The sequence below is a fragment of the Acomys russatus genome, chromosome 11 (assembly GCF_903995435.1).
Source record: "Acomys russatus chromosome 11, mAcoRus1.1, whole genome shotgun sequence".
NCBI classification, from domain to species: domain Eukaryota; kingdom Metazoa; phylum Chordata; class Mammalia; order Rodentia; family Muridae; genus Acomys; species Acomys russatus.
The window spans coordinates 40843986-40870639 of NC_067147.1; the positions used below are offsets into that span (position 1 = coordinate 40843986).

A 26654-nucleotide genomic window follows, 5' to 3' on the forward strand; every position below is an offset into this window, starting at 1 on the left:
CTTTAAAAATGATGCTATCCAAACTCTTCAGAACTTGCTCCAGACTTGCAGTTGGCAAGTCAGGTCAGATGGCAATATCAGATAAGGCAGAGAAGAAAAATCCCCTTTCCTCCCTTCTTGAAACATTCATTCAGAAAAGCAGTAGAAGGGGACATTTGTAAGATGTTTAGGCTGTAGCAGCTAGCTTCCCAGTAAAGAATTTAGATAGGTGAACTCAGGACTGTGAAGACAGTACAAGATAGCAAAAAATAAGACACATTATTGATTATTATAAAGGTGAGTGACCTAAATTTCCCTAGTGGAAACAAGAATGCCACTGCTGTGGGTATACATTGAGAAGAGTAGGCTGGGGGAATTAGGGTCCACAATTCTGAGTTAGGAGAATACCAGTTTTAGAATAATTAGTATTTCAAATAAACTGCCAAGTTTTATGCTGTAAAAATTAAGAAAAATGGGGCTGGAGAGATGGCTTAGCGGTTAAGAGCACTGGCCGCTCTTTCCAGAGCACCCATGTTAATTCCCAGCACCCAAATGGCAGCTCAAAACTCTCTAACCGCTGTTCCAGAGGATCCAACACCCTCACACAGACATACATGCAGCCAAAACACCAATGTACATAAATTTTTTTTATTTTTATTTTTATTTATTTTTTATTTTTTTATTTTTTTTGGTTTTTCGAGACAGGGTTTCTCTGTGTAGCCTTGGCCATCCTGGACTTGCTTTGTAGACCAGGCTGGCCTCGAACTCACAGCGATCCGCCTGCCTCTGCCTCCCGAGTGCTGGGATTAAAGGCGTGCGCCACCACGCCCGGCTTCATAAATTTTTTTTTAATTAAGAAAAATATTGGATAACGGAAGAAAATGTTTAAATAAGAGTATCCCAAAGGAGTATTTTTTATAAACATGGTACAGATATGGTATGCTTGTACTTCTACTCTGTCTTTTAAAGGGTTTTCTCAGCACATCTTTTAATTTTATTTTTTATACTTATATTCTTATTACTGGTTTTAACATGAAGTTTTGATAATTAGCCTTGACTAAAAAATAAAGATGGCATGCCCTGAAAAGTCAGTAGACAATTTTTTTTGCACATAAGTGTCCAATGAATAGCACATAAGAAGCATACGAGATCCACTTGTTACACAGAGGGAATTGAGTCTGGTCTCCTTTCTTCTTTTCTAGAAATATTAAAAGTCTGTCGGATATCCAGATAGTACAGGTTGCATGCGGTTACTATCATTCACTTGCACTTTCTAAAGGTAAGCATTTGGCCTTTTCGTTCTAAAGATTATTGCTTGGTACTTTGACAAAAAGGCCCATAGCTTTCTTTTTTCAAGATTTGTCCTGATTCTGGGTCCTTTTCATTTCTATATGTATTTTAAGTCAGCTGTTAGTTTCCACACATACTGAACTGCTGAAACATTTATTTAGCTTATGTTGTTTATAAATCTGTTTCAGGATAATCTTTACAGTGTTAAGTTTTTCAACTCAAGAACATGATACTTCTCCATGTAATTCTCTCCTTAAGTTTTCTTTTTCTCCCTCCCTCCTTTCTTCCCTCCCTTCCTCCCTCCCCTTTTTGGTTTATTCAAGACAGGTTAGCTCTGGTTATCTTTGAACGCACTATGTAGACCAGGCTGCCCTTGAACTCAGAGATTTGCCTGCCTTTGCTCCCAAGTGCTGTGACTAAAGAAATGTGCCACCACACCGGTACTAGCGTGTGTGTGCAGCTGTGTGTGTGTGTGTTTAGTTTATAAATACTTTGTACATATTTATTATATTTTTCACTAGGTATTTGGTTTTTTGTGCATTATGTAATTTTTGTTTACTATAGACCTAAAATTGGATTATCTCTTTAAGACCATTGTTTGATAGCAGAGAAAGGTTGGCCTCCCCTCATCTCATTAAATTTTTTAAATGATTAGTCTTTTTTCAAAATGATATACTTATTTTTATTTTATGTACATTGGTATTATGCTTGCTTGTGTGTGTGTGAGAGAGATGTCAGATCCTTTATAACTGGAGTTACAGACAGTTGTGAGCTGCCATCTGGGTACAGGGAGTTGAACCCAGGTCCTTTGGAAGAGCAGCCAGTTCCCTTAACCACTGAGCCATCTCTCCAGCCCTCATTCAATTTTATAGGAATTAAGTATGGAGGAGGATAAATATCCTATTAGTTTTCTTTGCATTCTTCTTTCTGGTTTACCTTAATTATATGCCAGCTGAGGATTAGAAAATGAATTAGATAATCTCATGGTTTTTGTGTTACTGTTTAAAAAGATAATCTTTAGGAGAACAGGAAAAATGGCTCAGTGGTTTTAAGAGCACTCCCTGCTCTTCCAGAGGGTCTGAGTTCAGTTCCCAACACCCATATCAGGCAGCTCACAAGCATCTGAACTCTAAACTCCGGAGGATCTAACACCCTTTGGACTCTGTGGACATGCACAGAGACACATACAAATGAATAAAAAGATATTAAAAGAATTAAAAATACAAAGATAGATTCAGCCTGGCATGATATGATACACACCTATAGTCTTAGCACTTGGGAAGCTGAAACAGGGAGATTTCTACAAGTTCCAGGTTAGGCTAGGCTATCTCAAAAAGTATGACGTTCTTGTGTCTCTGTCTATATTTTAGTAAATGTCTGAGGGCTCTACTTACTGTGAACAAAACATTTGGTTTTAATCTCATAAAAACTGATGAATTAAGACAGTTTTCTATCTGGAGCTCATTTTTCTTGCATTCTATAGCTTTAGGTAGTATCAATCGCATAACAAATTCTGTGAGCGTTTTGTGTGAACTATGAACACCTGAGTGTATAATATAGTGAGTGATAAGCTGTATACTACTAGTTCTCATAGGATCACATACAGACAAGAGTATAATTATGTATTGTGAAAGCGGCTGTAGAGAAAAGTTTATGGTTTAGAGAAAATTTAATGGGAATGAGGTTTAATCTAGGATAACCAATAATGAAAACTAAATGTGAACTGAATAGAAAGATGGGAGGTGTTTAGGAGAGTGAAAACAGCACTTGAGTGTAAAAGAAGGTAAGTGAGGCTGAAGTATAGTGAGTGAGGAAAGTGTAGGCGCGCGCGCATGCTCACAGACAGACACCCCCACCCCCACCCAGGCTTTCTTAAAGAGACTTATCTTTTTTCTCTGTGTAGCCTTGGCTGTCCTGAAACTCATTCTGTACATCAGCTGGCCTTGTACTCAGGAGACCCACCTGCCTTTGCCTCCCAAGCACTGGGAGTAAAGGTGTGCCCTACCACCGCTCAGCTGGGAGGAATTTTTCTGTTTCAGCTTCTCAAACACTGAGATTATAGGCATTGGCCACAACACCTGGTGGCAGTTTTCTTATTACACAAATATGTACATGTTTGAAGAAGAGCCAAGGACCTAATATTTTAAAGGTTAAAGAGAAGCTTATTTTAACTTTATTCATTTAGTTAGTTTGTGCATAGGCTTGGATCCAGAGAATAGAGTTATTTCTCTGGTCATATTGCCTTTTTTTTTTTTTTTTTTTTTTTTTTTTTAAGACAGGGTGTCACAGGTCTGGAGCTCACCAAATGAGTTAGGGTAAGCTGACTAGCCAGTGAGCCTGAGAGATATTACTTGGCTCATCTTCCCCAGTGCTGGAGATGACAAGAACATGCCACTGTTCCTGGCTCCAATCTGGAGATCTGTCCAACTCCTTTACCAATTTCTCCTTTACCAGCTTTACCAGCTGAGCCATTTCCCCAGCCTAAAAGCTTTCTTTTAAATGTGTACTATTTTATTTTATGAACTTTTAAGTTCGCTGGAGCTCACTAGATTATTGCTAGTTATTTTAATTTTTAAAATGTCAAAAAAAAAAAAAAAAAAAGTCTGAAGTTGCTGGCAGATGAATCAAAACCAACAAGTAGAGAAAATGATTAAAGGACCCAGGAAGGATGCTAAAAACAGATCTATTTACTAGGGAAGAAAACTGTATATAACTTGATTAATACTTGGTAGATTTAGATTTGATGGTGTCTGAGAAGGGACATGCCATCCCTGGGTATATGGCTTTAGATGAAGCGTGGCACTGGAATGAGGACTAGTGTGTCAGTTGGGAATAGGGTGGGACCATGTTCAGTTTGGGTGTACTGAGTTAGAAGTGATTTGGGAACATCTGTGTTTTTCTCCCCCCCCCCCCATGTCTCTCTGTGCCTCTCTCTCCCTCCCTCTTTTTTCCAAGACAAGGTTTCTCTGTGTAGCCTTGGCTGCCCTGGACTTGTTTTGTAGACCAGGCTGGCCTCAAACTCACAGTGATCCACCTGCCTCTGCTTCCCAAGTGCTGGGATCAAAGGTGTGCACCACCACTGGCAGGCCTGCAGGGTGTTTCTTACTGTTTACATTTGCATGTTAGTTGTTAACTGAAGCCTAAGAGTTAAAGTTGAAAAATGTTAAAAAGACATTTCTTTGTTGTAAAGCATAAGGAAATGGGCATATCCCTCATTTATATTACTGTTTACTATTGTATTGCTGAAACTTAAGTTTGCTGACGAGGAATGTTCTTCTAGGTAATAGTAGTTTTCATGTGAAGAAACAAACATCATTGTTAAATATGTTCTTTCATCTAATGAGAGAATGTCACAAAAGAGTAATTGACTTCAAGTGATAGTATATATATATATATATGTAAAATAATCTCATAATTTTTATCTTACAGCAAGTGAAGTTTTCTGCTGGGGACAGAATAAGTATGGACAGCTGGGTCTAGGCGTTGACTGTAAAAAGCAAACTTCCCCACAACTGATTAAGTCTTTGCTTGGAATTCCATTCATGCAAGTTGCAGCAGGAGGAGCCCATAGTTTTGTACTCACTCTTTCTGGAGCTATCTTTGGATGGGGCCGTAACAAATTTGGTCAGCTAGGTCTTAATGATGAAAATGGTAAGTTCTCATTAAAATTAGGTGTATTTTTAAAAGATAATCTTCTGAGATGAATGAGTGATTCTTAAAGCATTGGAGAAATGTATACCCAGATCTTCCCAGGACTAATAGAGGTGAAGCTGAGGATGTTAATTTAAAATTTTAATGTGGTAATGTTTTGAGAGGACCATGGAGAAAGCTAAAAATTAGCATATAATAAATTGGAAAGTTTACTGAGGCCTGGAGATACAGCTCCATGGAGATGCTCTTCCCTAGCACGCACAAGGCCCTGGGCTCACTCACTCCCCAGCACCTTTTCCCAACAAAATAGAAGACTGTTTTTTAGATCACTGGACTGAGGTTATAGATAACTATTGTGGAATGCTCTGCCTACTACACAGGAGGCTTGGGTTTAACCCCCAGTACTGAAAGGAAAGAAAGCTTATGCTGCCTGAGTCTTCACTGTTCATTGAGAGACAGTTTGCAAATAAGTTGTTAACCAGTGTTGCTCAGTATTGGTCACCATTAATGGAAAGAAGCTATAAAATTAATTAGTGACAAAGCTGCATATATAGCTTCCTGGCAGAACATAACGTGAAATGACTGAGCCTGGTACTGAAAAAATTTTGTTCTAGGAAAGTAACATGATGTATTCAGTTGATGTGTTTCAGGTTGGAGTTATATGATCTGACTTGTTAAATTTTGGTTGAGCTTCTTTTTTACACTGATGATGGTATTGAGAATAAACATTTTGAATTTTATAAAACTGCTTGAAACAAGTTAGAATCTTTTATCTGACATTTCATACCTGCCAGTTTTTTAATGCTAGTATTTGGTATATAAATTATAATTTGTAAAGCTTAAGTATAATGACTGAGATGGCCAAGGGGAGTTTTTACCTAATAACAGCTGATAACAATAGATAAATAATTCTCTCGTAGAGATAGATAAGTTTTTATTCTGCATAAAAATATGCTCATTATGCTGTTAATATGTTCTGCCACAAAAACAGAAAGTAGGACAGGCTGTTGAGCATAGCCATTACAGAACAGATTATCAAACACGAGTAGAAAAATCCAAAAACACTGAAGTCTGGATTTCTGAGCCCTGTGCACATTGGCATAAAGGATAATTATTACTCATATTTGAATCCTTTATCATAGGGCCTGGAAACTCAGTTTTATAGGTTCCCCCCAAAGTCTTTGATAATAAAAATTATTATGTCTACTGAGTTTGGAAATCTATAAAAGAAGCACATTATAGAGGAATTTTAATTTAAAAATATCATTAACATCTTTTATTGGAATTTTCAGATAGGTATGTTCCTAATTTACTAAAGTCACTAAGATCTCAGAAAATAGTTTATATTTGTTGCGGAGAAGATCATACTGCTGCATTAACCAAGGTATTGTATTTATAAAACTTTTATTACTCACAGTAATTTTCTTAGAATTAATAAATGCTTTTGTGATCTTCCATTAAACTTGAGCAATGTTTGTTTCAGAAATAGTTTATCTTAAAGAAGACCTAAATTATTCTTGAAAACAACTCACCTTAATGCTGTGATTTGCTTAGGGCTATAAACTGTGCGCCTTGTTACACTGTCACCTTTAGTTGCAGCAGTGTTTCCCTGACTGTGCGGTCTGGACTCACCCTATACTGTAGTAGACGCTCCCCTTTCTGAGCTTCCAGAGTGGCTGGAGTTGCAGTCATTCAGTGCCATGCCCAGCACTTTTTAGAGGGGTGTTTGTCTGTGGTCTTGATAATAGAAACTAAAACCCAGGGCCTTGTGTATACTAGGGTGCATCGCTGTCGCTGAGCTACACCCCTAGCCCCTTTTCAAGCTGAGCTAGCAGCTTGCTGAATTGCTCGGCCTGATCTTGGATTTTTAATCCTGCTAGTCTCCTGAGTAGCTGAGATGATAAATATTTTTGCTTATTTTTGGTTCCATTTTGTTTACAAATACTTTATAACAAGTTATGAAGCAGCTGAATTCCTGTTATCTGTAGGCTGAATTACAGTGTATTTTCAATATAGTCTAGTCAGCTGCTTTAACATTTATCTTTCATTTTCTGGGGGCACTTCTATGGTGACTCGATGCCAACGGAAAATGAACACGTTCAAGTAATGGGTGTAGCTCAACAAGAAGTTAAGTGGCGACCTTAAGTTGATCTTTTATAATATGAAAAGCAAACAAAATACAGCTAATCTTTACTGCAAAATACTGCAATTGTTCATGCTAACATAAAGATCAGAGATGGGTGTTTCAGAAAGGGTGGGGATGTAGTAGCTGGTAGACTGCTTGCCCGACATACAGGAGCTCCTGGGTCCCATTCTCTTGGGATGCATAGTTTACCCCCATCCCAGTATTGTTGTTATTATCATTTTGTCTTATATAGTTGGTAAACTAAATTACTTGGGGGCTTAAGAGATGTTTTATCAGAGCACTTTCCAGAGGACCAAGATTTGGTTCCTGGAACCCACATGGCAGCACAGTGTATAATTTCAGTTTCAGAGGATCAGATGATCCCTTCTGGCCTCTGCTGGGCATTGCATTCACATGGCGAACTCACATACATGCAGGCAAAATACTCAGACACATAAAAATTAAAATTGTATTGGGTTGGGAAATAGAGCTCAGGGGAGGAGTATGTACAGGTTGTACAAGACCACAACAGGAGGAAAAGAAAAAAATTCTGCAGTTTCTTTCGTCACTCAAAATTATTTTTTTAGTTCTTTTTTTTTTTTTTTTTAGACAAAATCTTAACAGAACTGAGATTGTCCTAAAATTTTTAACCAGTCCCAGCCTCCCTAGAACTGGAGTTACAGGTTCCCTTTGTATTCCAAATGTAGTTGAAGATGACCTTGAACTTATGATCCCCCTACTCCCACTTTCTGAGTGCTAGAATCACAGGTGTGCACCATCACACCCACACCATACAGTGTTAGCGATTGAGGCCAAAGCTCTGTGCACGTTAGGCACACATTCTTCCGATGAAGCTGTACCCCCAGTTCCCTGTATTTGATATGGAAAGTTTTAAAGACTGTCCTTGTGCTATAGTGCATTAAAGAATTATACTGTTAGATGTTGAAAGCAGGGTGTAAAATTGTACACATATAACTAAAAGTTGAGGGCAAAATTGAAAAATGTTATGGTTATGTTAGGTTGTCATGTGTCATACCTCTATTTTTAAAATGGCCTCAGACGGGTGGCAGCGGCTCATGTCTTTAATCCCAGCACTTGGGAGTCAGAGGCAGGTGAAGGCTACACAGGAAAGTCTAAATAAATAAATAAATAAAAGAGAGAGAGAAAGAAAAAGGAACAAAACAATAATAATAACAAAATAGCCTCTAATTGACTCATAAGTTTTAATAATAAAAGTTTAAAGATTATATTTTAATGATTTTTAAAGTTTTATGTACATTGTGTCTGTGTGAAAGTGTTGGATCCCCTGGAACTGGAGTTACAGACAATTGAGATATGCCACGTGGGTTCTGGAGATTGAACCTGGGTCCTTTGGAAGAGCAGCTAAAGATACCCCCTAAAGATAATCTCTTACGTCAACTATGTATGCGTACACTCACATCTTGCACTCTGCTTGTGTATACTCTTTATGTAGAACTTTTTATCTGTTCTTACCTTTTGGCATGATCTCCCTGTGTAGCTTGGGCTGGCCTTGAACTCATTATCTTTCTGCTCCAGCTCTTTACTGGGAAGACACCACACTCAGTTCAAGCAGAGCATTTATGTATCTTCATGGCATAACTAGCTGCCTAACTAAGGATAGCATTAAAAAAAATATTGTGTGTGTGTCTGTGAGAAATATTAGAAATGTGTCCTTTGAGTGAGAGAGGAGGGGGAGAGGAAACATAATGATATTCTCAAGCAATGCAGTTATTTCCTGGCTCTTTAGCTGGTTGGCTTAATAGTACCTGTGTTCACACATGTGCAACATGCACACCCACACAAATAATACATTTTAAAAATGCTTTGCCAGTAGGTTGTGCTGCACACCTGTGTTCCCAGCACTAGGGAGGCAGAGGTTGGGTGGATCTCTGGGTGCCAGGACAGCCAGGGCTACACTAAGAAACCCTGTCTTGAAAAACAAAAACAAAACAAAAGTTTTAGGTAAAGAAGGTATGAGGATATAGCATGAATAGTGGTGTGGTGTGGTTTTCTTCCCCACTATCACACACTAAATTGCCTTAGTTTTAAGACATTTTTACCTTAGTCAGCCATTATCTAATTTCAAAGACAGTTAGGATAGAAAACATTAAGTCTGTATTAAAGGTTAGCTCATATTTTGAACATTAGTTTATTTTTTTGTTAAGCTTCTCATGAGTTAGTTGTTTTGTTGGTTGTTGTTTTCCAGGAAGGTGGTGTGTTCACCTTTGGAGCTGGAGGGTATGGCCAGTTGGGTCATAATTCTACCAGTCATGAAATAAACCCCAGGAAAGTTTTTGAACTTATGGGAAGCATTGTTACTCAGGTTGCTTGTGGAAGGTAAGCTATGGTAAAGAAGAGGGTTTTAGTCTCCGACTGTGTATTGAGCTGGTAAACATGATGGCACATATCTGTGAGTCTAGCTAGCACATGGGAGGCTACAAACCACCCACTCCCCAGCCAGGAAAATTTCATGTTTTTTAAAGGATTGTGTAATAAATTGTCTTAGGGTTCTAACAGTCTGAGGTAAAACATTTCTTCTGAATGTCTGATTAGCTACTGAAGAGCTGTAGTAACAGCTGTCTTACAGGGATTCTGCTTCAGTTTCTTAGAAACACCATCCTTTTCTAGTGACGCCTTATGTTTCTACAAACATACTTCAACACAAGTGTTTAATTTTAAACATTTGAATACTATTTTCTTCTTATCAGATAGCCATCCCAAGAGGTGTTGTTTAGGTTTGTATTTCACCACTACTTAGTGGTGCCCGTCCTTTTTTTTTTTTTTTAAACTTTATTTTTAATTTTTATCTGAGATGAGCGTTTCTCTGTGTAGCCTTGGCTATCCAGGACTCACTCTGTAGACCAGGCTGGACTCAAACTTAGTGATCCGCCTACTTCTGCATCTGGAGTGCTGGGATTAAAGGAGTGTACCACCACCGCCTGACGACTTTCTCCATTTTCAATGTGGATGCATTTTTTTGTGTGTGTGTCAAATTGGAATAGCTACGATGTGTAGGACTGTGTTGACTAAAAGTGGTAGAAAGAGTACATTTTGCTTTTGCTTGTGACCTTAGGAGAAAATCTTCTAGCCATTGAACATGTTGTTCAGTGTTGGTTTTCCTTTTTGTCCTTCCAGTTGTAAAGTATTACTTAAGTTCACTAGATCGTTTTTTTCTGCATCATGTATTTATAGGATTTTGTTTATCATTTGTTTTTCTTTCATTTTATTAATTAGGTATGTGCAGTGATCAGTTTCTGTATTCTGGGTCACCCTTACATTATAGGAAAAAAAAATCATGCTTGATCTTAATACATATCCATTTAGTATGATGTTGAATTCAGTTTACTTGGTATTTTGTTTTAATAAGATCTCACTATGTAGTTCTGACTGGCCTAAAACTTAAAATCCTGCTTCCTCTGCCTCCTAAGTGCGGTTATTACACAGGTCCCACCATGCCTAGCCTTCCACTTTCATTTCTGGTTTAGTAGTTTGAATTATCTTTGTCAGTCAATCTAGCCCATATTTTATTATTTTTAAATTTTCCTTTTGGTTTCTTTTGGGTTTCTCTGTAACAGTCCTGGTTGTCCCTGGAACTTGCTCTGTAGATAAGGCTGGCCTTGAATCTACAGAGATCCACCTGCCTCTACCTCCCTGAGCGCTGGGGATTAAAGGTGTGTGCCATTGCATCTGGCCCCAGTTTACTTTTTAAGATGATTATGTTGGTTAATTTGTAGTTTTCTAAATATGTTCTTTGGAATTTAACCTTAAGTCAGAGGTTTTCTGTCATTTTATTCTAGGCAGCACACCTCTGCATTTGTTCCTTCTTCAGGACGAATTTATTCCTTTGGTCTTGGTGGTAACGGGCAGTTGGGAACTGGTTCAACAAGCAACAGAAAAAGCCCTTTCACTGTAAAAGGAAATTGGTATTCTTACAATGGGCAGTGTCCACAAGATAATGGTAAGTGCTAGCGTGCTGACCATGTGCTGCATATATTAAAGCTCTTTACTAAATTGTTGGTCTCTGTGATGATGACAGCTGTGATTACAGGAACTCTAAGATGCATTGTTAAGGTAAAATATCGAATTAAAAGAATGGTGGTAGCAGGGGGAACATTAAGTTTATCCTGCCTGGGCTCATGGCAAGACCCATGTGTTTTGTGTTGTATATATCTACAAATTCTGGATAAAATAGTGAAAATGTTTTTGTGGGAAGGGTCATGGGGAAACTAGGATACCAGTGAAAAGGGTGGTTGGAATTGAGTTTTTTTTCCTGATGTATAAGATGACTCCCCCCCTCCCCCCCACCCCCACTTTAATTTTAACTTTTCCAGTTAAAATAGAGTTTGGAATATACATATAAGATTACCCTTCTTCCGAGCCAGGCATGGTGGTGCATGTCTTTAATTCCAGTCCTCGAGAAGCAGAGGCAGGCAAATCGCTGTGAGTTTGAGGCCAGCCTGGTCTACAAAGTGAGACTAGGACAGCCAAAACTACACAGAGAACCTTCTCTGGAAATACAAAAAAAAAAAAACAACAAAAGACTTCCTCCTCTTCCAACACATACCCTGTGCAGCAGACCCAGGCTGTAAACTCTATTTTAACCAGAAAAGTTAAAGTTGAAGGGTCGTCTTACATGCCAGAAAATATGGTATGTGCATAATACAAAATTTGTTAATCGATTTATTTCAAAATCAAGCAGTTGTGTAATCACACTGTTTTGTAGCTAATCTCCAGACCACTTTTCATTTTGTAAAACTAAAACTGTATAGCCATTTAAACAAGTGTTTTGTGTCAATTTGGCACAATCTAGAGTCATCAGAGAGGAAGGATCCTCAGTTGAGGAAATGCCTCCATGAGATCAAGCTGTAAGGCAAGCCTATAATGCGTTTTTTTAGTGATCAATGGGGGAAGGCCCAGCCCATTGTGGGTGGTACCATCCCAGGGCTAGTGATCCTGAGTTCCATAAGAAAGCAGGCTGAGCAAGGTAAAAAAGGGTCTGCTATTGAGTTATAGCTTGTGACTTTTGGCATCTTAAAATCATCGCGGTCTAAGCCAGATGAAACTTATTTAACTGTGGTTAGAGATGGCTCAGCTGTTAAGAACTCTTGACGTTCTTAGAGAGGACCAAGTTCAGTTCAGCACCCATTTGTGGTAGCACCACACAACTCCAGCTTCCGGAAGCCTTATGGCCTTCTGGTCTTTACAGGCAACACACACACACACACACACACACACACACACACACACACACACACACACACTATTACATATTCAAATATTTAATGAGGATTTAAAAAAAATAATGTAAGGAAGTAATCAAGGAAATTAAGATAATTTTTCTTTCTTTGAAAAAAGTTTGTAGTTCTGTAGCAGTCGTGGGTTCAAAAAGCAAATAGTCAAGCAAAGCATGCTTACACACATCAGTAACTACAGGAAGCAGGACAATAGAAATTCTTTCTTGGCAACATAACAAGTTTGAGGCTGGGCCTGTCCTACATGAGACTCAGGAAATGGTAAAAATAAATGTCTCAGACTTGGAAATACTAGACTTTAATTGAAGTAGGGTGCTCTATTTTATTTTTTTATTTTTCGAGACAGGGTTTCTTCATGTAGCCCTAGGTGTCCTGGCCTCACTTTGTAGAACAGACTGGCATCAAACTCAGAGATCCACCTGCCTCTGCCTCCCAAATGCTAGGACTAAAGGTGCACCACCATCGCCAGCTTGGGATACCGTTTTATTTTTTTTAGTGTGTGATACTTCAGAATGCAACCCTTGCAGAATAATTTTTTTAAAATTCCATGTTCTTTTAAAATATGAATTTTTGTTTGTTTGCTTGCTGTTTGTTTTGATGTGTAACAGACTTTTTGTCTACCAAATGCTGGGATTTCTGGTGTACCCACTTTAATTTTTTTCTCCTATTTTTTATATTAATAATTACAGTATTATGTTTAAACCAAAATCTGAGATCCAGACTAGAAAACAGTTTTGTGTGGGGTATAGACTGTTTCCATACTTGGCTATCTCCACAGGAAAACCTTCCAGAGGGGTAGCTGAGCCACTTCTGAATCAGAGTTTTATTCACTGTCCAGATCTGCTTTGAAGGGTCAGGGCATCTAAAGTCATCTGGTGGTCCACAGCTCTAAGTGAAAAATTAAAGAGACCCCAGCCTCAAGTCTCTGTAGTAAAGTCTACCAACTTGCCAGGTGGTGCATAGGCTTGTGGAATCATTTCATGTTCATCATTTGGTCATTCTCATCCCGAGGAATCAGATTATTTATTCCAAGCCATTTCTTGTTATGGAGCTCCTAGAATGAATGAGAGGGAAGCCTAATTAGATCAAGACAAATCCTATGGCAAATTGGATGTTCTGAAAAATGTAATATAAACCTTGGAATCTAATGATTTCCATTTTGTTTTTATTGTAGGTTCTGAAGACTATTTCTGTGTCAAAAGAATTTTCTCAGGTGGAGATCAAAGCTTTTCACATTACTCTAGTCCTCAGGTACTGATATAATCATATATAAATAGCTCAAATAAGTTGGAGTGATTTTAGAAACTTGTCTTCCTCTTTTGTGTGTCACAGGTTAATTGTTTTCATCCTCAAATCTACAAAATAGTTTTTTCCCCAATGTTAATCAGCTAAGGTTTTGTTTCTGGTCTTTAGGAGAAGTTGACTTCTATCTTTAACAAAACAAACAAATAATACATAATACTGGTTTTTAATTTTTTTGTTGTAGATGCCCTCTCTTCCTCTGACTGATCTCTTTAATTTTTCACTTAGAGCTGTGGACCACCAGATGACTTTAGATGCCCTGACCCTTCAAAGCAGATCTGGACAGTGAATGAAACTCTGATTCAGAAGTGGCTCAGCTACCCCTCTGGAAGGTTTCCTGTGGAGATAGCCAAGTATGGAAACAGTCTACTCTCACATGCACAACCTCAAACATACGTGGTAGAGCAACCTTTGTGGAGAATTTTCACTTCAATATTTTATTGACTGTCATTCTCTTCATGGTTTATGTGTGAAAAATTAAGTACTTAGAATTTCCATAGTGGGTATTTTAAAGATCTTATTTAAAAGTTCCAGTTCTTTCATACATGTAAAACTGATTGATGATTCAGGTTCTGCTTGTAGTGTGCTCCTTAAAAATTATTTATTTTGCATATATTATGTAGGTGCATACACGCTGCTGTACACATGTGGTAATCAGAGGACAACTTGAAAAAGTCAGTTCTCTTTCACTTGTACAAAGATTATTTGAATATAGTGCCTGGTTTGGTGGTTCATTCCTTTAATCCCACTACTTAGTAGTTGGAGCCAGGTAGTTGTCTGAATTCATGGCCATCTTGGTCTGCATAGCAAATTCCAGGCCAGTCAAGGCTACATAGTGAGACCTTGTTCTAGATAGATAGATAGATAGATAGATAGATAGATAGATAGATAGATAAGAGACAGAAGGTTTAATTTCCTTGAATTTTCCTTTTGTGGTGGAGAGAGTTGTGAATGTATTTTTGTGGGTATGTGCACAGGTGTAAGCAGATGTGTATGCACTTGTTCATGTACACGTGGAAGTGATGGGCCTATGTTGAATGTTCTCCCCACTTTATTTTTTGAGACGGGATCTTGGTACTGGGACCCCCTTCTACCACTGAAGTAAGTTACAGGCACATACCACCCTAGCTTTTTCAGGTGGCTACTGGGGAATCCAAAGTCACTTCTTTGTGCTTGTGTGGCAGACACTACCAACTGAGCTGACTTGGTGCTGCTGAAAATGAATGCATTTAAGCTTAAGTCAAATAGTTAATACCTTTATATCTAGTATTGTGTAATCAGTCTTCAGTAATGTACCTAATTCTGATTATGTTAGCTGAGAACCACTCTGTAGCTCGTGCATGTGTATGTACATATATACATGTTCTATGTATGTGTGCAGATGCATGTTTGGGAGTATGTATGATGGCCATAGGTTAACACTGAAAGTCTTCCTCGGTTCTTCACCTTTTTTTTTTTGTTTGTTTTTTGTTTTTTTGTTTTTTTTTGTTTTGTGAGACCAAGCCCTTTACCGAACCTAGAGATTGCTGTGTTTAGGCTAGACTAGGTGGCTGGTGGACCTCGGTAATCTTCTTGTCTCTTCCTCCCCAGCTGTAGTATTATAAGCACTCAATGCCACACATCAGCCTGGGGACCAAACTTGAGTCCTCCTGCCTGCATAGCAAGCAGTTACTAAGTCACCTCTGGCCCCATCTTTTTAAAAAACAGGACGGTCTTAACCATACAGCTGAGGCTGGCCTCAAGCTGTAGATTCTCCTGCCTCAGCTTCCCAAATGATCAGGTTCTATTCATGTGCCACCATACCTAGGTCTATATCGTCATTTAAGTTTTTATTAAAAACAAAAGACAAATAGTTATATGTCTCATTTATTTTATTTTTAGTGAGATAGATGGAACATTTTCTTCATCTGGTTGCCTAAATGGAAGTTTTTTAGCTGTTAGGTAAGTGGCAATTCCTTGATTGAATCTTTCAAATGTATTGAATTGAGTGACTCTATACTATACTTGTAAAAATCTACATATTAAAGAAACAAAAATACTAATATTTTCAATTTTAAAAATTTAATTCTTCAGTAACACCCCCCCACACACACATACACACGCGCGCGCGTGATATAACCCCTTGTTGTCCTTCCCACTTACTTTGAACCTCCTCCATCCCAACAAGTCCCTACCTGCTTTCATGTCCTCCTCTGTGTTTCTGTGATGCCCGTTGTGTTTTATTAAGAGTTACTTGTGTGAGCACAGGTGGGGTTTATTTACTGGAGCCTGAGCAAATGCTGAGTGCCTGCATCACTGAAGAAAATGACTTCCCTTTCTCTTCTTTTCTTTTTTAGCAATGATGATCACTATAGAACAGGTACCAAATTTTCAGGGGTTGATATGAATGCTGCTAGACTCTTATTCCATAAACTTATACAGCCGGATCATCCTCAGATATCTCAGCAGGTTTGTTTTATGTGATTGTATATTTACTATTTAGCTGCTAGGTTTTTATGTGTTATTTTGTTTGCCACCTAATTAACCTTGAGTCTCATAGACTTGCGTTATACTGTATGATAAAATCACATTTTTATTTTGAAGCATTTACAATTTCGATGTTAGATACACACACATCTTTTCAGATGTTCGTAGCAGGCCCTAAAGACTTAATATCATCATCTTGGTCAAGTCCGTTAATGGCTGTGTTAGCCACTGTGGTGGAAAGCTTAAGTTGACACTGCAATAAGGTTTTTTGGAGTTTCTTAGCAATGCTTAGACAGTAGTTTTCCTTATGCTCAAACATACGTCACTGAAAGATGTCTTTTTCGTTATATTCACCATCTGTTTTGAAGCACTTGATTTCTTTTTTTTCCTTGTTATGTGTGCATACCTGTGTGTGTGTGTCTGTGTGTCTGTGTGTATGCATCTGTGTGAAGTGCATTCATTTAAAATGAAGTAGGTTTTGCTTTTTGTCAAATATAGGTGGCAGCTAGTTTGGAAAAGAATCTTATCCCTAAACTGACTAGCTCCTTACCTGATGTTGAAGCTTTGAGGTTTTATCTTACTCTACCAGAATGTCCCCTGATGAGTGACTGCAACAATTTCACAACAATAGCGATTCCCTTTGGCACAGCTCTTGTGAACCTAGAAAAGGCACCACTGAAAGTACTCGGTAAGAATTTAGTGTTTGCTCTTTAAGGGAAAGTGCTAACGAGTTCTTCTGCTTGCTGTTTGGAAATTTGCTGCCTTGCATATTTGATATTGTTCATTGATTGTCTCCCCCCCCCCCCACCTGATTCTAATTGTTGGAGTTGCTGAAGGAAAATTATGTTAAATATAGAATTTTGATTCAATACAACAGAGAGGTAGAAACAAGAAAAATTGAAAACTCTCCCATATTTTCTTCCTCATTGCCTTGAGAGACTTTGCTGTGAAAGACCCATGAAGAGCCATTGAAACTGAGCAGTACTGGTTTTAATCGTCCCTGAGCCCCAATATCAGCCCTTCTCCTCTCAGTTCCTTTCCTTGCTAATTTCCTTTCACTTAATTTTGTATCTCTGTTTATGTACAAGATTGCTGAGTTCACAGTTGGGTCTCTGTTTTGTTCTGAGTTTTGGTCTAACTTTGCTCACCTTAATCCTTGTAATGGTATGGATCCATCTCTAACTTCTGGCCTTTATATTTGGCTTGCTACAGTTAATCCAGTGTTTTGGTTTCTAGGAGTGTTTCCTAGGTATGTGGAACTGAAATATATTGAAGTAATAAAATCACTCCAAAAACTTTTAAGGCTGAGGGTGAGTGGAAAAAGCAGTAAGTAAGGGATAGAATGCTGGGATCTGAAGGAGCAAGCCAGTGTAGAAGAGTAAAGCCAAGTGCTGCCTTCCTGTTTCAGAAGGTTTCACATTCTTCTTGCTTCATTTCATATGATTGTGGTGTTTTTAGTAAGAAACTATAAATAATAACTGAATAAGGCAATACAGGGTATATAACTTAACATGAAGTTCCGCTTTTGATTTCTCAGTTCCTTGGATTTGTAAAGATGTTACTTCACAATATTTCAGTTATATATATATATATATATTAAGTCACATAATAAAACCTGGACTTTTAAATAATTAAGCAATATAATTTTTAAGGTATATTTTGTTGAAAATTAATTCTGATTGCTAAAATATCTTAATAACTAATTTTTATAGTAGGTGTAATGATGAGTTTTAACTATAATTTATGAATTTAAATATAATTTAGGATACCAAGAATGTGAATTCAGTAGGCCTTTTATATTTTATTTTTACTTTGGGGAGATTTTAAGAACAGTATCTTTTATCTTGGTAGTGAGGAAAGTTATTTATAAGCCCTAAAGATGTTGTGTAAATTATTGCTATATTCATCTTCTTGAAATGTTCAAAGGGTTAAGAACCACTGCTCTAGAAGAAAAGTTAGTATGGTTTTTTTAATTCTGATTTTTTTTTTATTCATTTTATTTGCATGTTCACCCTTTAATAACAGAAAACTGGTGGTCAATACTTGAACCTCCACTATTCCTCAAGATAGTAGAACTTTTTAAGGAAGTTGTGGTACATCTTTTGAAACTCTACAAGATCGGCATTCCCCCTTCTGAAAGAAGAATTTTCAACAGTTTTCTTCATACCGCATTAAAGGTTTTAGAAATATTACATAGGGTATGTCCATTAGTCCTTTATTTTTCTCTTTCCCCATTCCTACTAACAAATTGATAATGTTCATTTTAACATTAATATTAGAATGACATAAAAGATACATATTAAATAAATTTGGAACTTAATAGTTTCTCATAATCTCCTTTACAAGAAGTAATATATCTATACTTCATAGCTTTGGATATACTTAACTTTGTTAGGCATTTATAGCCTACAGTTGGGCAGAACAATAGCATATTAATGAATTAGAATTATTCTGTTTTCTTGTAAAGAATCAACTGTTAATTTAATGATATATAATTTTTAATTATAAATGGTTATTATATAAAAATGACTGGGCCCTTGTAATAGTGAACATTAAAACTTACTCTTTTTCATATCAGCTACTAATGGCCTCAATCAAAGTAGAATGTTTCATTTGAAACAAGTGACTAATTTGAAAATGAAACCATATATAATTCATTAATTTGCCTATTGTTCTTTCCTGCCCTTTTTCCCAGTGTAAGAAATAGTACACTTTACACTGTAGAAGTGCAAAGTTACATGAAGAAATAGAGTCTCAGCTGTCTCATTAAAGATGGACTTGAGTCACCCCTGACAGTTGGTAGGTATATCTCTGTTATGCCATTTGGTATCCCTGAGCTGCTCCTTAGATGAGACATGACCTAAGGGAGAAGCATGTGTTCATAGTTCATAACAGGTGAAGACTCCATGTGAATGCAGTACCTTTTCCATAACAACTTCTTTATACTTTCAGCCTCTTCTTGCTCAGTTCTAAAGTAAACAGTAAAGGGAACAAAGGAGATAGATCTTCTCTGTATCAAAGAATCCCTATGGGTCTTTTTTTTTTTTTAAGTGAAGCTCCTGGGTGTTTTCTTCACTACTTAACTTCCTGAATTCTTTTTCCTTTTGTATTTAGTATGTCCAAGATTCATAGGCAGTTAATCTCTGTTCTGATTGTTATAATTAAAGAGATGATAGCAGTTTCTTTCCAAGAAAACAGGTCATTCCCCAGAATAAGATTTTCTTGCAGCATATCAGGGCCTGGGCGTGCAGCGTTCTGCAGTTGTGAAGATCTAACATCATAGCTTGGGTCTCTGCCTTTCCATAGACCTCGCCTAGGAGTCAAGTGATTAATTGATACTGTTTTTCTTTTCTCGGTTGAGCTCTACTCTTTTATGAACCATCCTTCTTCAGCTGGACCCTATTTCTACATAATTACACTTTCTGACTCCTTGTCTGCTTATCTTCATTCCTCTTAAAGCATACTGGTTTTCCTTAGCCCTGCCTATCATTCCAGCAATCTGGAAGCCGAAGCAGGAGGATCACCAAAATGCCAGGCCATTGTGAACTACAGAGAAACCTGTCTCGGAGAAAGGGCTGGGAGGAGGGCTTCTATAGTCACAGCAAGGACTCGAGGAACTGGCTTGCCAGCTCAGAATTCTCAGTCTCTACCAAGAGCCCTATTAAGATTCCTCCTCCTCCTCCTCTTCCTCCTCCTTCTTTTCTTCTTCTTCCCAGACAGAGTTTCTCTGTGTAGCCTTGGCTGTCCTGGACTTGCTTTGTAGACCAGGCTGGCCTCGAACTCACAGAGATCCACCTGCCCCTGCCTCTGCCTCTGCCTCTCAAGTGCTGGGATTAAAGGTGTGCCACTACACCTGGCTATCTTCACTTTTTTAAAGATTAAAATTTTATAATTAGGTAATAAGATAGTATATGTATTTCTCAAAGATTTGGGGTGTGTGTGTGTGTGTGTGTGTGTGTGTGTGTGTGTGTGTGTGTGTGTGTGTCTTTGTGTGTCTTTTACCTCCCTTTCTCTCTGGGTTTGTGGATTAAACTGCACATACTAGGCACATACTTAACCTGATACAGTCTACCCTTGGGTTTTTGGATAGGATTTTGTGGTATATAGCCCCAGCAGGCCTTAAATTCAGGATCCTCCTGCTTCGGTCTCCTGGATGCTAGGGTTGATGAAGCTATGTTAGGATCTACCTTCTCATTAGTTCAAGGTTGGGAGGGGTGGAGTCTTAACGTCTATGACAACACTATCCAGCAATAGAAGCTTCTGTGTAGAATACATGTTAACACTGTAGATTTTTCATAAAATTTACTTGTATAGTTGGTATTTTGTCCCTTTTTATAAATTAAGTAAATGACTGCCCCCCCTCCCAAACAGAACAAAACAAAACAGCTTAAGTTTGCCAGACAGTAGTGGAGCATGCCTTTAATGCTAGCACCAGGGAAGCAAGACAGGTGAATCTCCGAGTTTTTGAGGCCAGACTGATCTACAGATCAAGTTCCAGGACAGTCAGGGCCACACAGAGACACCCTGTCTTGAAAAACAAAACACAATAGAAAAAGACAAAAACAGCTCATTATTAATGGTTAATGAGTTCAGATCTGCTTCAAGTCCTTGCTGATTTTCTTTCACATTAGTACGTATGGTAACATGTATTTTGGGGGCTCAAGAGATGGATATATACTATTGCTCTTCAGAGAGGTGGCTCACAACCTCCAACAACTCCAGGTCTAAGGGATTAGACTACCCCAAGCGTCTGTGAGTGCCTTACACTGCGAGCGCACACGCGCGCACACAGACACACACACACTTAGAGTGGGCTTTGCTTTTCTTATGTCTTTAGATCTGGAGATTTAGACTATATAGTGCATTGTGGATACTATCTTGGGTTTTGGCTGTTTTGTATATTATTTATGTGTGTGTGTGCAGTACTCAGGATCAGAGTTCAGGGCTTCTTTACTCAAGCTAAGCGGGTTCTCTTATCACTGAACTCTGTCTCTAGTCCATGTCAATATTATTCTTGGATTAGAAAATAAAAGAACAAAAATCTCTTTTGTGCTGTTTTTTATCAGTGTGATTTTGAACAAAGGTCTCTGTATTTACTGTATGCAAGTGAACAGTTAGCAATAAAATATTACCCTGATAGTTTCTCAAGATTGATATATTATTTAAATATATTTTGATTTTTCTTTTCTTTTTGTTTCTTCCTTTCTTTTTCTTTTTCTTTTTGTTTTTCAAGACAGGGTTTCTCTGTGTAGCCTTGGCTGTCCTAGACTCAGTTTGTAGACCAGGCTGGCCTCCAACTCACATGTATCTGCCTGCCTCTGCCTCCGGAGTACTGGGGTTAAAGGCATGAACTACTGCCTGACTAAATTATATAACTTTTTTTTAAATACAGTGTTTTACCTGCATGTGTGACAGCAGGTCAAAAGAGAGAACCAGAGCTCATTATAGATGGTTGTGAACCACCATGTGGTTTGCTGAGAATTGAACTTTGGACTTTTGAAAGAATAGCCAGTGCTCTTGACCTCTGAGCCATCTCTCCAGTCCCAAATTATATAACTTTTAAGTCCTGTTTTTGTATGCGCATATTGAATGTGTGCCAGCGAGCACGTACCGTGGCACACATGAAGAAATCAGAGCATAACTTGTAGGAGTCAGTTCTCTCAACCATGTGGGTGCCACATATTGAGCACTGGTTGTCAGGCAGGGTGGCAAGTGCCTTTACCTACTAAGCTGTCTTGCTGGTCCTAAGTTATGTAATTTTTAAGTTGTTACGCATCTTGAAGGAGAGATTTCATTATCACACTATTTGGATAGGGAACAAACACTACTTTCATTTATTGGGATAGACAGACACAAGGTTCTCATTTGAAGTTGTTGTGGATTTGATTTTTTTAAAAAAGATTTATTTATTTTGTATACTGTGTTCTGCCTGCATGTACACCTGCAGGCCAGAAGATGGCATCCGATCACATTATAGATGGTTATTAACAACCATGTTAATTGAATTGAACTCAGGACCTTTGGAAGAGCAGTCAGTGCTCTTAACCTCTGATTCATCTTTCCAGCCCCTTGTTACGCATTTGAAAACAGAGTGATAGCGGAGTGGATTTCTTCTACCTCTTTGTTGTTTGCTGTACAGGGGGTCAATCCAAGGCCTCTCCCATGATGGGCAAGTGCTCTACCACTGAGTTGCGTGCCCAGCCTTGGAATGACTCAGTTAGGCTGCTCCTCGATGTGCTTGCAGCAGCCATCTTTCCTGTGCTTGTACTGTGAAGAAAGCTTGCTTCATTCTACTCTACTGTCAGTAGCACATGTGGGTAGTAGCTATTAGGAATGGCTTTTGTTTGTTTGTGTTTCATCTTTCAGCAAACCCGTTATTTATCAGAAGTTGTTTTTCAAAGACACTTGATGTCTGAGGGTGAGATCCCTCACTGAGTAACCTGACATCAAGCCTGATGACTTGAGTTCAATCCTGGGACTAACACAGTGTAAGAAGAAAACCAATTCCTACAGGTTGTCCTGTGCTGTGACAGACATGTGCACCCAGTGCTTGAGTATGTGCATTCAGAGAGTGTGTGTGTGTGTGTGTGTGTGTGTGTGTGTGTGTGATGCGTGTGCATACATACATAAATTAATTTAAAAAATTTAAAGACACTGTGTCTGACAGCTATGTATTTATTCCTTCTCTCTTCTCAATGATTAAGAATTAGAACTTTCCTCAGTTTGCTCTTGACCTAATCTAGGAGCAGGATTAGGAACAAGAAAACTATTTTGTATTCACTGTTCATTTCAGAATATGCTTATTCCTCCCATATGTCATGTCCTTCAGAAAACTTTCTAAATTGAAAATATTTCCAATGCTCTAAATGGCATCATGAGGAAAATACTTTTGGTACCCACTGTCAGGAATGGATCTATAATAAGATAAATAAGTTTACTGGGTAGTAATTGGGTTATTTTTGAGTTTTTAGGCAGTACATTGTAGCAGTAGTAGTGCGCCAAAAGAAAGGGCTTACTTGGTATGTCTAGCTTAGTTGCTGTGTATTATATTGGCTATCAAACATTTGAGGTCAAGGCAAGGACCTTTCAAGCCAAATGAATAGAACATATATTTATTCACCACAGTCACCCTTTAACCAAAATACTAAAGTATAATGTGAAATAAAAGCACTATGATCAGAATTTATACATTTTATTTTGAACATTTTTAGTAAAAATTGTGATTTCTATCTATCTTGAGAGATTATATATGTACAAATAATGAATATATTTTGAACTGGGTGTTGGTAGCACAGGCCTTTTATCCCAGCAGTTGGAGGCAGAGGCAGGTGGATCTCTGTAAATTCAAGGCCAGCCTGGTCTATATAGCTAGATACCCTGTCACAGAGAGGGAGAGGGAGAGAAGGGGGCAGGGCGGAGAGGGAAAGGAAAGGAGGACAACCTCATCTGAGCCTGGCCCCGTGACAGCTACTTGGATAGCTAAAACAAGAAAATTGTGAGTTGAAGGCCATCCTGGGTTACACAAAGATGTTACTTTTTTTTGAGTTTGTATTTATACTTATAAATACAAGTATCTGAGAAAAGGCCTTGTGGGTTTATGTGTGTGCATGTGTGATACTGTATGTCTTGCCTTTTTTAGTAAAGAGTGAAGCTAATGGTGTTAGTATTAAAGATTGTAGGGCACAAGGACACACATTTTTTTATAAAGGGCTAGGTAGTAGTTCACGTTTTATATCTCCACTTGTTAAGTCGGTCTTGGTTCTTTAACAGCTTCCCTCTGGTTTATTCGAAATAAGAACATTGGAAAAAATGCCATGGCATGGTGGCACACAACTTTAATCCCAGCACTCCAAAAGCAGACACACACGTATCTGTGAGTTTGAAGCCAGCCTGGTCTGCATAGCTAGTTTTAAGGCACCCAAGGCATTTTTTCCTTCCCCACACCTACCCTGTAAAACTAGGAAACAGCTCAAGTGTTTTTAGTTAGTAAAATAAAGGGGCTAAAAACATAACTTTGAAAATAAGAGCAGTGCTGTTTCTGTGGGAATGTTAAGATGTAATGGTGTGCACAAGGAGTATGAGGCTCAGTGATTGCTGTTGCTGGACATACAGTTTAAGGAGTATGAGGCTCAGTGATTGCTGTTGCTGGACATACAGTTTAAGGAGTATGAGGCTCAGTGATTGCTGTTGCTGGACATACAGTTTGAGCTGCTTTTAAGGGAAAAGTCTGCAAATTAAGTTAAAATTTCAGCTTGCCATTTGGATCAGCCTGCTACTGATCTTGTTCTTTGGGGAAGAAGTATGTAGTGTTTATTTTAATTTTCCTTTAAAGTAGTTAGGAGTATTTGTTGTTCTCACACACTCTTATAATTCTAAGAGTTTATATTTTCATTGATTTCAAACTCTAAAAACTAACAATAGCTGTTGATTGCAGTGTATCCCTCTAAAGGTACAACAGATGGAGGTGATTCCATTAAAAATTATTTATTAATAGATTGGTTTTTGTTTTGCGACACAGTCTCACTCTGTAGCCCTGGCTAGCCTAGAACTTACTTAGATCAGGCTTACCTTGAACTCACCGACATTCTTGTTGGGGTTACCAGGTGTAGGCCACCATGTTCTGCTATTTAAATAATTTCTTTTCCTATTTATTTTGCATATGTGAACCACAGTACACATGTGATGGTCAGAGGACAACTTGTAAGAGTCAGTTCCTTCCTTTCACTTTGTGGATCCTAAGGATCAAACTCCTGAGACCAGTCAGCCTTGAAGACAAGTGCCCTCACCAGTTGAGCCATCTTGTCTTCCTGAGAAAAGGGATATTTATTGGGGTGTTTTGTTTTCAGTTTCACTATATAGCCCTGGTTGATCTGGAACTCTTAGACATCTGCCTGTTTCTGTCTTCTGAAAGTTAGGGTTAAAGGTACCATCATACCCAGCTCAAGAAAAGGCTTTTTGTTTTTGTGTTTTTAAAAGTAATTTATTTAGTTTTATTTTATATGTACTGGTGTTTTGCCTGCATGTATGTCTCTGTGAGTGTTCCAGATCTTGGAGTTACAGACAGATGTGAGCTGCCATGTCGGTGCTGGGAATTGAACTCCAGTCTTCTAGAAGAGCAGTCAGTGCTCTTAACTGCTGAGCCATCTCTCCAGCCCCCAAGAAAAGGTTTTAATATAGATTTATTTACTCACTATCTTGAAAGGGGGAAGCCATTTTAGAAAAGTTACTTTTGTTGTTTCTCTTATGAGAAGTTAGTTTTGTTTAATAGTTAATGTTGAATTAAATGTACTGCCGCTGCTTTAGTATCTGTAAAGAAAACAAGTCTTAATCATGTCACAGTCTTTCCATTGCTTTAAGTTTTTGTTGAAAAAAATTTTTTTGCATGTAGCCCATATTGGCCTCTACTCAGTAGGTGTTTAAGACATTAGGATGGGAGGGAAGCCATTAGGATGGGGGGGAAGCCATTAGGATGGGGGGAAGCCATTAGGATGGGGGGAAAGCCATTAGGATGGGGGGGAAGCCATTAGGATGGCTTTCAACACGTAGTCTTCTTGCCCCTACTTCTGACTTCTGTAACCACATGGTAACCCGTTATATCTAGCGCTTCTCCAAACTTCACCCTCTCCAACTCCCATTTCCTGCCTTACCAAGAACGTCTTCTCCTAGCTTATTTACTACTGGCATTTTCTTGTTACCCAGCTTTGAAGTAGTGAAGAAGGGAAAAAAAACCTCTCTCTTTAGCTGTTATAGCCTCTGCATGCCTTATTATTGGGAAGTCTTGAATCTTAGTGGTGCTCTACTTCATATTCCTAGCACTAGCCTCTTTAGCTGATTGATCTTCCTGAGCCAACAGAGTGATTCTCAAAATGTCACTGATTTTATAAGCTTGGCTCCAAAACATTATTTTCTCAGTAGTTCTTGTCATAGGACGTTCTGTAACAAAACACTCCAAACCCTTCTCACACAGTAGTGAGCATTTATTCTAACCTTAGAGTGGGCATGTAACGCTGAGGTGAGCTCACCTCGGCAGTGTAGCCCAGCTTTCTCTGAGCTGTATATTTCATCTGATTTTCGTTTATATGTCTTTCATTCTTGATGGATCAGTTGATTAGAGCTAGGGTATGTATGTGGATTGTGTTTCCTTTAACTCATGCTGTTCTCTTTGCCTACAAGTGTAGAGTTGTACAGCCCTTGGCTATCCTGAAACTCACTCTGTAGACCAAGCTGCTCTCAAACTCTTGGTGATCTGCCTACCTCTGCCTCCTAAGTGCTGGGATTAACTGTGTGTGCCACTGTCACATGACATTTTTTTGTTGTTTGTTTTTTATCTTTACACTCATCTATTTTGTTTTCCTTTTGTATGATTATGTGTGTCTGTGATATAATAGGAATGTTACAGGACCCAGACTTTCCTGCATGCTAAGCATGCCTCTAACTCTGTGCTATATGTCTGGCCCCTCCCTTTTTCAGGTTTTATTTTACTGTTTTTATAAATACTGAAACATTGTGAGACAAGTATAATGAATACCTATGTTACTCTTACATTTATCAGTTGTTCATCTGTTGTG

At 38.3% G+C, this 26654-nt stretch overlaps 1 protein-coding gene across 10 annotated transcripts in view; it reads left to right on the forward strand.

The window, feature by feature from the left end:
- The window catches only part of Herc4 (HECT and RLD domain containing E3 ubiquitin protein ligase 4), a 73875-nt gene that overhangs the window by 22597 nt on the left and 24624 nt on the right, over positions 1 to 26654 (forward strand). For 3 of the 10 annotated variants that reach the window (XM_051153162.1, XM_051153163.1, XM_051153164.1), the window contains 11 exons: positions 1182 to 1258; positions 4699 to 4920; positions 6213 to 6304; positions 9273 to 9403; positions 10864 to 11024; positions 13493 to 13569; positions 13849 to 13973; positions 15502 to 15561; positions 15957 to 16068; positions 16585 to 16774; positions 18112 to 18284. In XM_051153162.1, coding sequence (XP_051009119.1) covers positions 1182 to 1258; positions 4699 to 4920; positions 6213 to 6304; positions 9273 to 9403; positions 10864 to 11024; positions 13493 to 13569; positions 13849 to 13973; positions 15502 to 15561; positions 15957 to 16068; positions 16585 to 16774; positions 18112 to 18284 — 1420 coding nt within the window. Of the gene's footprint in view, positions 1 to 1181; positions 1259 to 4698; positions 4921 to 6212; positions 6305 to 9272; positions 9404 to 10863; positions 11025 to 13492; positions 13570 to 13848; positions 13974 to 15501; positions 15562 to 15956; positions 16069 to 16561; positions 16775 to 18111; positions 18285 to 18781; positions 18886 to 26654 lie in introns of those variants that run through there. The other 7 variants (XM_051153165.1, XM_051153166.1, XM_051153167.1 and 4 more) reach the window with 5 other exon arrangements.